This window comes from Mercurialis annua, linkage group LG5 (assembly GCF_937616625.2).
Source record: "Mercurialis annua linkage group LG5, ddMerAnnu1.2, whole genome shotgun sequence".
NCBI classification, from domain to species: Eukaryota; Viridiplantae; Streptophyta; class Magnoliopsida; order Malpighiales; family Euphorbiaceae; genus Mercurialis; species Mercurialis annua.
The window spans coordinates 11,394,548-11,409,158 of record NC_065574.1 but is presented as its reverse complement, the minus strand read 5'-3'; the positions used below and the strand labels follow the sequence as shown (position 1 = coordinate 11,409,158).

At 28.7% G+C, this 14,611-nt stretch overlaps 1 protein-coding gene across 1 annotated transcript; it reads left to right on the top strand.

Annotated features, from left to right (window-relative positions):
- The first annotated feature begins 8,830 nt into the window (after window positions 1-8,830).
- LOC126683190 (auxin transporter-like protein 5) lies at window positions 8,831-13,480 on the top strand. Its single transcript, XM_050379030.2, has 8 exons — window positions 8,831-9,175; window positions 9,271-9,456; window positions 9,560-9,672; window positions 9,765-9,948; window positions 10,267-10,364; window positions 11,184-11,391; window positions 11,813-12,070; window positions 12,939-13,480. The coding sequence occupies exons 1-8, from the start codon at window positions 9,014-9,016 to the stop codon at window positions 13,218-13,220; spliced, it is 1,491 nt and encodes a 496-aa protein (XP_050234987.1). The 5' UTR covers window positions 8,831-9,013; the 3' UTR covers window positions 13,221-13,480.
- The last annotated feature ends 1,131 nt before the right edge of the window (window positions 13,481-14,611 follow it).

The window sequence follows — 14,611 nt, the reverse complement described above, 5'->3', positions numbered from 1 at the left end:
ATAAAGATATTAGTTAGTATGCTTAATACAGTTAAATTTAAGTTAATGAATAAAGATTGCTTAGTAACTTTTTAATTTAAATTTCAAAATTTTTATCATGTAATTCATTCGTCGCAAATTGGTCGGAGAGTATTTTAATTTTTTTTCCTTTGATAATTAGAAAGGGGGAGTGAGACTCAAATACGAAACCTCTTACCAAGATGCATGTGGCTATTATCACTGTGCTATAAAAGCACCGGCAATATTTTAAATTTTTGTTTTAAATTATAGACACTTAATTATTACTTGTATGATTAAATATTATATACACTCTCATTAAATATCATAATATGCACAGAAAATGAAACAAAAATAACTAACATATATATAAACTTACTACTTAAATAAATAAGCATAATTTTGGTATTTTAAAATAAATTAATTCATATTATCTAGATAAATTCAATTGGATGATTACATGTATTTGTCAAAAGGCTTAAAAAATATCATAACCTTGAGAGTTTTATCAATTATATCCAAACTTTTAAAAATCGGTCTATTTAACCAGTTTTATCATATTTAATACCTTTAGTAACCATTTTTTAGCCAACATGTATGCCATGTCACTCAATTCAATAAATTGTCGGCATGGCAACACTTCTAATTCAATCAAACCATATAATAATTCAATCAAAATAAAATCCAATTTTTAATTCAAACCAATTAATTATATTATTATAAAATTCATATACATTCTAAAAAAATAATATTTTTAAATTAGTTAATTAAAATTAATTTATAATCTAATTAATTTGATTAAAATATAATTTTAAATTATGTTTGGTAGATATATAATTAGTTTAAATTTTATTACAAAATTATATACCTCAAAACCGTCATTTTGATTAATTAAATTTATAAAATTTATCTTGATATATAAAAAAATTCAAAATAAAATCTATCCCGTAATTTGAAATTTCGACTTTCTTCACTCTCACCGCCGCCCTCCCTCTTCCACTCTGGTCACCAAGCCATAGCTAGAGAAGCTATGGCTTCATTCCTTTCTATGATGGAGAAGAACCCAATAGATATGTGTTCTTCTTCATGAACCCAGATCGGTTCTTCTCCACATGGAGAAGAACAAATCGTTCTTATCCATGGCCGGATTTCTCCAGCCATGGAGTCGGCCATGGAGAAGAACGAAGCCATGGCTTTTTCAGTCATAGTTTGGTGGCCGAAGCGGAGGCCACAGTAGCAGCGGCGGGAGTGGAGGAAGGTGGAATTTTAAATTACGGGATAGATTTTTTTATGTTATTTTGATTTTTTTTATATTTCGAGATAAATTTTATATATTTAATTGATAAAGAGAGTATTCTGTTGGAATTACATATTTCTGTGACACAACTATATTCTCAAAAAAAAATGCTATAGTTTGACAACTCTTAAGGAAAAAGATCAAAGGGAATCTAAATGTAGAGTCAATCAAAAAGCAAAGAAAATTCTAATGAGACAGAAAAATAATTTAATGTGCTTTGGACAAAAAATTACAGCTTTAGTGGTGTTTGTAGCTTATAGGATTCCCTCATTCTAAAAATTGCTTCAAAAAATGGAGGCCATAAAGGAAAGTAAATATGATTGAGTTTGTAGATAAAATGTTGATTTAAATCATAGAATATGGGCACATTTCAATTAAGTAACTTTTAGCATACAAAAGAGTCCCCACATTGTGTAATTTCTTCTCAAGTCAATCACTCTTTAGCACCCAAAAGAAAATAAAAGCATTAATGGATAGAAGAACATAAAATGTTCATCTTTAAATGAAATACAAGGCTAAAGATTGATACATGTAGGGCCTTTAATCAGTGCAAAATATGCTAAGAAAATCATCAAAACCTAAAAATGTGTAAAATTCGAATCAAATTAAATATCAAAGCCGAACTAAAAGATTCATTTTGGTTGATTTGACATAATTAAAAATTAATTATTCGGCACTATTCGGTTTTTGGCATAATACTTTAATTACGTTTTAGTACAAATCGAACCAAAATGGCCAAATTGAATTAAAAATACAAATTGAACAACTAGTTCAATTGGATTTGAAAATTTTATATTCTTAAAAAATTGGTTTGTTCGAATTTAAAAAAGAAAACACAAATTTCAATTCATATCAGTTTATTTCTAACGTATGCGCATGTCTATCAACACTGGATGCAAATATAATTTAGTATTAGAGAGTGATTATATAACTTTAAAAAAATAATACTCACTTCGTTCTAAAATAATTGTTCACTTTAATAATTTTACATAATTTAAAAAAATAATTAATATTTTAAATTTTATAAATACAACTAATTTACTTTTTTGGGCTAATGTCAATGAATAGTTGATTTTAAACAAAGACAACATAAAAAAGTTAATCTTAAAAATTCCAATTTATTAAAAATATGGACAAATATTAAAAAAAGAAAAAAAAGTGGACTTATAAATGGAGGGAGGGAGTATAGTTAAACTTTTACCTCTACGTCTGATAGTTATAATGAAAAAACGATAATTGACCGTGAGAAAATAAGCATTTTAGCATTTTTCTTAGGCCTAATATCTTAAAACCCCCGATCTTATAACCCCTTTTTGATCCTACCATAACGTTGAAAACTTGTCAATTTCATCCTATTTCGCATTTTATCATTTCAATTGTACCCTAAAATATTAAATTGACGTTTTTTTCATTTGAAAAGAAAAATCAAAATAGTTCTCCATGTATAGCATATAGTAATTACAAATGTTTAAAATTTATTTATATTTAATTAAATTAATTAAGAATTTAAATTAATTTAAATATGACTATGATTTTTAGTTAGTTTTTAAAAATAAAGAACTTATTTTGATTGAAGATGAAATTAATATTATATTTAAATATGGTTAATTGAATGATTTCATCATTTAATTAAAAAAAGTGACAAAAAATTTAAAAAATGGGATACAATTGAAACGATAAGATATAAAATAGGATAAGTTTGACAAATTTTTAACGTCAGTGTAGAATCGAAAAGGGGCTATAAGGTCGGGTTTTGTTTAAGGCATTAGGCCTTTTTTTTATGCGAATGTCTTGTTATTAAGAAATTAAGGATATAAACTTAACGGGGCACCAACGGGCTGTAGCTCAAATGATATAAGCGCTGGATATCAAACTGTCAAAGTCGTGGATTACATGTCTTCCACAAGCATTTCCAATTATCAAAAACTCAATGTCACACTTGATCTCCACATTTAGAGAAAAAAAGCAATGCTTGGTGGAATCAGCCATATGATTGAAGAAATAGAGTGTAGACCAGTATTTAAAAGACCGGATCGGACAAAACTGGACGTTGAATTAAAAACCGGCTAACTGTCAGTTCCGTTGACCCTGCAAGTTAGAAATCCACTTAACTGGATTGGACCAAATTGAACCGGTTGATCTGAACTGAACCATCAGTCGAATCGCTGATTAATCTTGCTGAACCGACATTTCAACCACTAGATTTTAATCCATGTTTATAATTTATTTTTATATACAATTTACTCAATCGATTAAGCCTGTCAAGCCGATTGAACTATGGAGATCTCTTTTAAATCAACATACTGTTGTCAATATATTATAATTTATAATATTTCTATTTGATTTAGTTCGATTTTATAATTTAGTTCGATTTTTATTTACCCTCAGTTACTCAACTTTGTGCTTGTGTTGGGTACTTGGGCATGTAACAAAATTTAGTAGACTTATCATTGAAGATTTTTCAGTAAAAACTTTTGTTGTCTAATAACTTTTTTCCATGTATTAGTATTAGTGAATCCGAATATTAGTTCAAAGACAAAGATTGACCAAGCTAGCATGCCCTGTCTTATATTCATTCATGTTAATTTCCATTACCACATAACATTATAATTGACCTTTCATAGTTTGTCCATAACATAACTATAGCTTATCACAATAAAATAATAATTTCACCTAAAGAATTTTTCATGCGAGGATTTATTGAAAATTTTATATATGCTTCCAAAATAAATTAAAAAGAATAGCTTATAGGAAAAACAGCAGTAACTGAACGGAATTCAATTTCAAAATTTATTAAATAATAAATTTTTCATTTTGTCTCTATTCTGTCTCTCAATCAAACTCTAATTGAAAAAAATAAAAGTTTCTAAAAATTTCTCTCAGCGTGCTAACATACACCGTTTCTCAAAAATGGGGAGAAAACCTAAAAAAATTGTTAATTCAAAGAATAGTAAGGTGTTTGATTTGAAGCTAATATTTGCCCAAAATATTAGATAAATTGATCATAATTTGAACTAATTGATAATAATTAATATATTTAAGGACTAATTAATTTTGATGTTAATTGTTCATATTATAAGTGTTTGTAGGGGAAAATAATGTCAATAGCTGTGGCTGCAACCTTAAAATGCTACTAAAATCTAAACAAATTTGTTTTTTTTTCCTGGGATGACAAATTCACGTCACTAGAATTTTGAAATGTATATAGTACCGTTCTATTTGAAGTTTGAACATATGTCAAAACAACCAACGGAACCGAACCCGTTGATCATACAATTGATCAAATTTTTTTACCATTTCTTTGTCGAAATTTTACCATGAAAGGTAATATATATGAACAAGGCATGCTACAAAATAATTCACATATGACTATATAAGAAGCAGTCAAAGGAGACAGAAGTAACAGAGGAATGTTTCTGGTCCCATCTATGACTATAAAGCATGCCCTAACAATACCAATGAATATGTTTAGCCCAACATAACATAAGATGAAAAATAAAATCTATAGGTTATATACATATACGCATTTATCATGCTTTTTATTAATAATTTGTTACACATAAATAGGTTTGTTTTCTTTATTATGCAAAGACAAAATCATTATCTGCACAATAATGATGAGCAGAAAGACAATTATTAACATTTTCTTATTAGCTATAATTACCAAGTTAGCTGGCAAAGTTGTCGACGCAGGAAATTGTAATTAATAACCATCACAAAGAGTTATTCTAAGTTATTGTAATTAATAACCATCACAAAAAAAGTTTTACTAAGAATTTTAGCCTTTTGACACACAAAAAAAAAGTTATACTATGAGTTTTTTTAAATTTTTCTTTCGAAAAAAGAAGAAGATGTTAATAAGTATAGAGTTCTATTCATAAAAAAAATAGAGTTCTAAATATACGGTTGTATTAAAATTTAGTAAAGATAAAAATTAAGTACGATTTTTATCCTTTTTGAATCGAGTTAGTCGGCATCCATTATAAAAACTGCATATCAAATAATTCTAATAGAAAATATATTTACTAATTTTTGGGTTGGAAAATGAGTTTACATATCCAAAACTATAATATATTTGTCAAATATATCGTGAACAAAAACATTTGACGGTTCAGTACAATAATTTTATATTTTGTGCCAATTATATCCAAGTAACAAATAAAAAATATAACTGGTAAAAAAATATTTTCGTATATGTTAATTTATAATAAATTAGTTCATAATAAGAAAATTAATAAAATCTTAAGAAAATGTCTATCCAATATTCTTAATAAATTATATAGTTATTACATTTTTCTTATAGAATTTTTTGATTCAGGATGTATATGTCAAATTCATCAATATTTATAGATATTATAAATATTATTTTCTTTTATATTATAATTAGGAGAGAAGAGACTCGAAGAGGAAATTCTATGGTTATTTTGTTCTTAGTTTATTTAATTTACTCATTTAGCTATTGGATAAAAGTGATAATCATTCGTCCAACAATGATAAATGAACTTGAAAAAATAAAATAATCATAGGAAGCCTTGGCTCAAAGTATTAGTATTTGCTTAAGGTTTTTATCCTAACATTTATTTCTTTCTTTTAACAATTTTTCAATATTTGATCCAAATAAAAAACAAACATTCAATATTCCAAATCAGAATACCTTAAAAATTACATCTTTTTGCAATTAACACTATTGTATCGGAAATGACTACCCTCAAATCCAAATTTCTGCCATTTCTCTCAAGTTCACTTAAATAGATGATATCTAAACACTTCCGTAAATAAATAATCATATTAAATATTTTTTGCTTAGAGATCATTCATCTAAGTGAATTTGAGAAAAATTGAGAATATTTTAGATTTGAAAAAAATTAACAATTTTTCGATACAAATTATAAAAATGTAGTACGATGTGAGCCAAATGTACACCATAAAGTAAACATATAGAAGGCTGAGGAGAATGACCAAAGGTAAGAAAATAAATACAATATGATAATACATCTTAAGAATTATACAAAGGAATAATATAACCAAAGAAAATTAATTCAGAAATTCATAAAGGATATAAGCTTTTGTAAGGCACATGATTAAGCAAGAAGTCATCAATAGATTTCTTTATAGTATATGGTCCAATTTTTTTGTCTTACATATAAAAAAAGTTGGACATATAATTATATAGGTAACATGTATTATAATTTACATGTGAAATTTTGGGGTTTGGGCATGCATAGACAATTTACAAAACTTTGGCCATGTGATTAAAGCAACTTTCTTCTTCTTATAAAGCGACCACGCCCGTTTCCTTGCAATCATATGGTCTATTTTGTTATAATTATTTTCCTTTCACTTCTTAATTTTTTATTCCCTTTCTTAATTTTAATTATTTTGCATCAGTTTTAATGCTCTATTCTTACATATAATTTTATTTTATTTTTATTAAGTAGACATGGTATAATGTGATAGTGTGTGCTTTCTCATATGTGCACATTGAAATTTGTAAGCATTCGTTAGTACTATAAGTAGTAGCTTGTCTTGAAATAATGCACTATATAAGTATACGCATGACAACAAAAGTCTTGGATATGTTAATTTTAATTTTAAATAATGAATATATTTTTTATTTAAATAATTAATTTTTACATATCTTTGTTTAGCATGCATTAAAATAATACTACCAATTTTTAGTAACCTAAAATAATAATAATTAATTTTTACAAATATAATATTCATTTAAATTTTTGAATTTTAACTAATTTATACTAAATAGAATTTAACTAACTATATTTACTTGGGATCAGATACACAAATGACTCTAATGTTTAGCCAAAATCTACTTTGGCCTTTTTATGTTTTTCTATTTAAATTTGAATTTCATGTTTTTTCCTTTAACAAAAAAAAACACATGAGTTAACGAAAATATTCATTCCCGTTAAATTGTCTGACATGACACTTTTTCACGCCACAAGATTCCATCGTGGCAATGTTTGTAAGTAAAAAGGTATAAAAATGACCCTAATATTTACTCCCAGTCTCATTTAGTCACTTAATTTTTCCAAATATTCTTTTATATGACTAATTTCTCCTAATTTAGAATTTTACATGTCCATAACTCCTTCAATTGACGTCCCGTCATATTCGTTAATGGAGACATTCAATTTAAAAAGTATTAAGATTATAGTTAAAATCTAAAAAAAATAAATGGTTAAGTGAAACTCGTAGTACACATTAGGATTATTTTTATACCTTTTTTCTAAAAAATATTGCCACGTTGAAGTTTTATTGCGAAAAAAGAGTGCCACATTAGATAACTTAACGGGGATAGATCTCATTAACTCGTGTGTTTTTTGTTAACAAAAGAAATATGAGGGTTCATATTGAGATTGAAAAAACAAAAAAGGGTTACGTGAGATTTTAGATAAACACTAGGGTTGTTTTTGTTTCTTATCCCTACTAACTTTATGTTTTCTAGTAAAGCTCTTAATTAATTAGTAGTCCCTCCATTTAAAAATAGTTGTCACTTTATCCATTTTTACACAAAATAAAAAAATAATAAATATATTTAAATTTATAAGCATTTTTATTAAATTGACCCTTTTTAAAATTTGTTGATATTTATTATTATGACTTTTGTTTTTATATTTTTGTATGCTTTCAATGAAGTAATAAGAGTTATCTATACTATATATAAAAGCACGGATGGGGGGGGACATGCAAATTTACTGAATAATTCCTTTCAGTTTACTATTAAATAAAGGTTTTATAGTCATTAACTAATTAGTTATTTAATTAATCACTATTGTAATTAAAGTCCTAATTAGAATAGGTAGCTAAATTATCTCCAATTTAGTTTTTAATATATAAAAATAACTAAATTGTCTCCAAATTTGTAGGAATACCTATCTTTTAGTTTGATTGAACTACAAAATTACAATATTGTATTTGATTAATATATTATTATTTAAATTTTTATCTTATTATTTTTAAAAATATTATTAATAAAATTAAGTTAATTATTTACTTATACTTATTATAAAACCAAAAGAAGAATAAATTCAGTATGGAAAAAAAATTAATAACCGAATATATTATATTTACTTTTATAAAAATTCTTAACTAATTTAATATTAATTATAAATATAAAATTGATATAATTATAATAAATTTACTAATATGTTCATTAACGAGTTACGTTACGAGCCACGTGCATAGCACGTAATGCGAAACTAGTATATGAAAAAATAGCAATAAATGTTTTATTGATATTTTAAAGTGACAATTATTTTAAAACAAAAAAAAATTTCTAAAACGACAACTATTTCAAAACGGAGAAAGCAATGTTTTTTAAGAAAAAAATAGTTAAATAACTTAAATTTTATGGGAAGGAGCAATCTATTCAAAAAGAAAGGGCTCAACTCAACAACCATGGTATATTTCTACATTATAACAAAAAAAAAATTACTAGATTTTAAACTTTTGGTAATTAATTCTAAACATCAAGCAAAAAGTGGATTTACTCACTTCCCAAAACCACTTCTCTAAAATACCTTTCAAACACAAAAGATCTCTCTCTTTCTCTTGTCTTTATATATTACACTATATTCACTTCCATTTCCATTCTCAATACAATACTCTTCTTCCTCCTTCACTCTATCATCCATTCACAACACAGCACACATTTAACAAGCCTGGCTTTAGAGAGAGAAAGCTAGAGAGACTGTAACAAAAATGGCAGCAGCAGGTGATAAGGTGGTGGAGACTGTAATTGTAGGTAATTATGTGGAGATGGAAACTGAAGGTGAACCCAAGAACATGAAAGCTAAATTTTCTCAGTTCTTGTGGCATGGTGGTTCTGTTTATGATGCTTGGTTTAGTTGTGCTTCTAATCAGGTATTTATAATAGAACCCGCGACTTTAGCAGAATGTTGTCCAGCGTTTTTCTTGAATCGTCAACTCCATTAATGGAGTTTCTTTTTTGTTTCCAGGTGGCCCAAGTTCTGCTCACACTGCCCTACTCATTTTCACAACTTGGAATGTTATCAGGAATTATGTTTCAGCTCTTCTATGGAGTCATGGGTAGCTGGACTGCTTATCTTATTAGCATTCTTTACGTTGAGTTCAGAACCAGAAAAGAACGAGAAAAAGTTGACTTCAGAAACCATGTCATTCAGGTTCCATATTTTGTTTACGTTCTACGGAAATTTATCGAGTTTTACGTTTCGTTTATGCTTTTCAAAAATACTTCTAAAAATTCGAAATTTTATATTTGTACAGTGGTTTGAAGTTCTTGATGGACTGCTTGGAAAACATTGGAGGAACGTGGGTTTGGCATTTAACTGCACATTTCTTCTCTTTGGTTCGGTCATTCAGCTCATAGCTTGTGCAAGGTAGGTGTAAATGTGCATAAAACAAATGAAAAATCACATGTTCTTGGGTGTTGAATATTAATTAATTTAGGGTTTTGGCATGTATTATGCAGCAATATATATTACATAAATGATAATCTGGACAAGAGGACATGGACATATATATTCGGTGCTTGTTGTGCAACGACAGTGTTTATTCCGTCGTTTCATAACTACAGAATCTGGTCATTTCTTGGCCTTGTTATGACTACTTACACTGCTTGGTATCTTACCATTGCTTCTCTCCTCCATGGCCAGGTAATTAACTTTTGTTTTGTATGCTATTTTTAATTTGCTATTAAATCCTGACCTTTTGCGTTTCTAGCGATTTAAGTACATTGTTTAAACAATTGCATTCCACATTCCGTCTTTTTTAAATTTAACATTTTTAACACATTTCTGTCTTTTAATTCACATTAGGGTTTAAAATTAGCTAGCAAGCAAAAGATCTGGCTAGCAATGATCTACTAGGCCAATGTGGACATTTTCAATGTACCTTTATACTAAAGTATGATAATTAAGGTCTTATTAATAAGAGATTAATTAACAAAAAGGGTGTAATTGATGATTTTATAGGTGGAGGGAGTAAAGCATTCAGGTCCAACAAAGATGGTGCTATATTTTACTGGGGCCACAAACATTCTCTACACATTCGGGGGACATGCTGTTACTGTGTAAGACAATTTTGGACTTGTACATTTATCTAGTAACTCCTTGTCTTTTACCTTAAAGACTGATTTAATATAAAAAAAACAAAATATTTTTGGACCTTGTCCTTGATTGATTAAAATTCCATTAAGAAATACCCTTTTGAAAATGACTAAACCTTGTCCTGTCCTCTGTTTATGCTTTTTTAAATTAAGAAGAAAGATGAAGACTAAACCTTGGTTTTGCTTAGACATGATCTGACCATATGTTCTAGTGAACAAAATTTGCCTAATCCATGTATATATAATATAATTTTCCCAAATTGCCCTTTAAGTAAAGCCCCCTATTTTATTTTCTCTTAAAGAGAGCGGAATGGTTCTTTTCATAATCATTTAGAGGAAACGATTCTGGCGACACGAAGGATTTGATTCTACAATTTTAACACAATACTATCGAGCGTATATACTATTTGAACTATAATACCGAACGAGTCTTTTAGTAGCTTATAAAAATGATAAACTCTAATATGAACAGACAAAAGTAGATAAATAGATTTATAAACTCAATTTTTGTAATATTTTAAAATAAAAATATTTATTGGACCACTTTTCAATTAATTGTGTTTTATTATGATAACCTAATTCTAAGAATATTTTTGATTAAACAATATATGGGGGACCTCTGCTCTTTAGGAGCAGAAAGCCAGCCATGTTTCCATTGTTTAGCATTTGCTTTTATCATAAGAAAGAATTGAATTGGGGCCAGCAGCTTAATTATGAATAAATTTCTACTTATTTGTTAATATTGTTATTAATTAGTTTTAAAGAGATGATTAAATGAAACAGGGAAATAATGCATGCAATGTGGAAGCCACAGAAGTTCAAGGCCATATACTTAATAGCTACAGTGTATGTGCTGACACTGACACTGCCCTCCGCAGCAGCAGTTTATTGGGCATTTGGAGACTTGCTTCTTAATCACTCCAATGCTTTTGCTCTCTTCCCTAAATCTCCTTCCAGGGACATGGCTGTCATTTTAATGCTCATCCACCAGGTATCTACTTCATTAATTATCTTCATCATTATTCAATTTCATCATTATTTTATAAAAAAAAAACTAATTAATTTGAAAATCAGAAATTTTTAATTTAACAATGTTGGACATCAATTTTTTTAAAAAAAATTATAATTTAAAATACCAAGCAATTATTTATTAAAAATTGCTGATATAGACGTCTGAACTGTCTATATTCCGAAATTCATATCACTATTTTTAACAGAAAATTACTCGGTTTTTCAATTTGTGAAAATGATAAATTATGTGTTGAAATGTCAAAATTAAAATTGACGTTAAAATTGCAAAACATGCTAAAATTTGTTATTTTTTAAAAAATAAACATTTGAAAAATAAAAAAAAATTGTAAATTGAATTAATTAATTTGTGTTAATAATGGAAGTGAAAATTTGCGGTGCAGTTTATAACATTTGGGTTTGCATGCACACCACTCTACTTTGTATGGGAGAAAGCAATAGGAATGCATGAATGCAAGAGCTTATGCAAAAGAGCAGCAGCCAGATTACCTGTGGTCATTCCTATCTGGTTCCTTGCAATCATCTTCCCATTCTTTGGTCCCATCAACTCCACCGTTGGATCACTTCTTGTTAGCTTCACTGTCTACATTATTCCTGCTCTGGCCCACATGTTTACCTTCAAATCAGCTGCTGCAAGAGAGGTAACACTCCTACTGCCCTACACCTTACCGCATTGTAACATTATCTGACCCCACATAAGTGGATAATAAAAAGTCAAAGTTTGACTGAATGGTATAAATGGAACTGAAATTTCGTTAATTAGGAAATGGGAGGGAGGGATAGCGTGTGGTCAGAGTGTAGCAGACCAATGCTGTACCTCTCTTCTATATTGATGATCATAAATATCAGAGAGATTTTTAGAATTTAAATTGTAAAATAAGTAAGAAATATTATACTTAGCTCACAAAAGGCATGATATTCTCACTGCAATGGGGCAGAGTGTATCTGATTTCCCCATATCTGGACTGTAGTTTACACTGTTTTTCTTGATATGTTTTTATGATTTTTGGACATTGTGCAACAATATACATTAACACCCTTTTCTGATAATATTCTCCCAATTAGGGTTGAGCAAAATGTTACCAAATTAACCGACTGAATTGATTACTTTTAGTCAATTTTCTATAATAATAAAAACGTTATTTATTTTTTTGGTCGATTTGATTTCGACTAAAGTATTATATTCGATCAGTTCGGTTAGATCGATTTTAAAAATTTCATTTCAGTTTTAATCGAACTGGTTGATTGATCACATCTAATCCTTATACGTAGATGCAAAGTGTATATTGTGTTTAATGTGTAGGAAACTGACTAGAGTACATAATTAAATATTTTATATTTTATCGTTGAGCTAATTTATTCATTATTTATTAAAAAAAGAAGATCATCATTATTACATAGTTACGTTCACACCATTATTCCATTAAAAATGTCAAATATTGAGCTACACAAATTATGATCGAATAGTTGAGATATGTTTGCTTATGTGATGAACGGTTGTGATTGCAGAATGCAGTGGAGCAGCCACCAAAATATTTAGGGAGATGGGTAGGGACGTACGTGATGAATATATTTGTAGTGGTGTGGGTGCTCATCGTTGGATTTGGATTCGGTGGATGGGCAAGTTTGACCAATTTCATTCACCAAATTGATACATTTGGCCTCTTTACTAAGTGTTACCAATGTCCGTCGCCGGTTATGCCGCCGCCTCTTCCGCCGCACCTGAATGTCACTGCAGCGGCTCCTTCTCCTCTCCACCACCTCACCAACCATACCACTCACCGCCCTTGATTTTGGATAAAACTTGCTAATCAAAGTTTCGTCAAGGCATTTTTGCGTTTGCTAGACAATGGACGGAGAGGAGAAGATGAAAGAAAATTGTGCAAATGTTTGTGGGAAGTGATGACGATCGTTATGAATTCATACACATATATAATCCATCACCTTTGTCTTTTTTTTTTTTAGCTTAGAGAGTTTGTATGGACTTCATTTAAAGAGAAAAAAAAATAACAATTTATGAAGTATTATGGAAATTTTGTACTTTTTAGCTATGATTTCAGCATGCTTAAGAAGCACGTTTCATGTTAATCAAACGTGAGTATTATCAAAAAGGCAAAACTCATACTAAAATCCTTGTACTGTACCGGTTTTGTTCGAGAAATTCCTACTCCAAAACTATTCACGTTTAGGTTCATATACTTGACAAATCCTAATTATAGCATCTTTACATGATCCATAAAAAAACAAATACTCTTATGTGGATGGAAAATGGCAAATATAATCCACTCTCTATTAATTAACAGAAAAAGATGATGTGATGTTCCTTCCCATGTATTGAAGCGCACGTGACATTAAGTTTTAGGACTTATATTACACAAAATCACAACTTAATAAATAATATAAAACAAAATAAATTTAATGGTAAAACTGTTATTTTGCCATCATTTTTTTCGTTGCAACATAAACGAAAATAACAACAAAAAATCCCAATCTTTCTTATAATCACATATGAATTCTAATAACAAGAAATGTTCCAACAAAAAATAGCAAATCCATATATTAAAAACAACGAAAAGACACAAATGAATGTAAAAATTAAACGTTCGGAGCATCTTTAGGAACTCAAACTCGGGTCCGAAAAACAGACTCCTTATCATTAAAACCCTTAATAGTAATAAGATTAGAGCCTCCTGATAATGTCCTCATATGGAATCAAACCCAAGAAAGAGAATCGATCATTCATACTTAAAGTCTTCGCCCTCGTCGTGGTCGATGTGCTGATCTTGTTCCAGTTGGGTTGATTGATTAAGAAGATGAGGGTTTGAAGAAAAGAGTTTGCAATTTTGACTAGTGAATACAATAGATCCTTCTGCAAAGAATAATAATAATTGTGTTAATTATAACAATAAAAATTTGGCTCTTAAATCTCAAATTCTTATTTTTCTGTTCTTTCATAAAGCTATTAGGTCGGAGATCGAAGGTCTCCGTCGTGTCGCTGTGGCTTTTTCCACCACTTATGGTGGCGATATTAAGTTGTTACTTCAGCGGTATTATTTTTTACGAGCAATTTATAAGCAACACTGCAATGCGGAAGACGAGGTAGGGTGTTAGAATTTTCTTATTATGATTGTTTTGTATTTTTACTTATGTTCCTAATAGTTATAGATAAGTGTGAGCGGAGC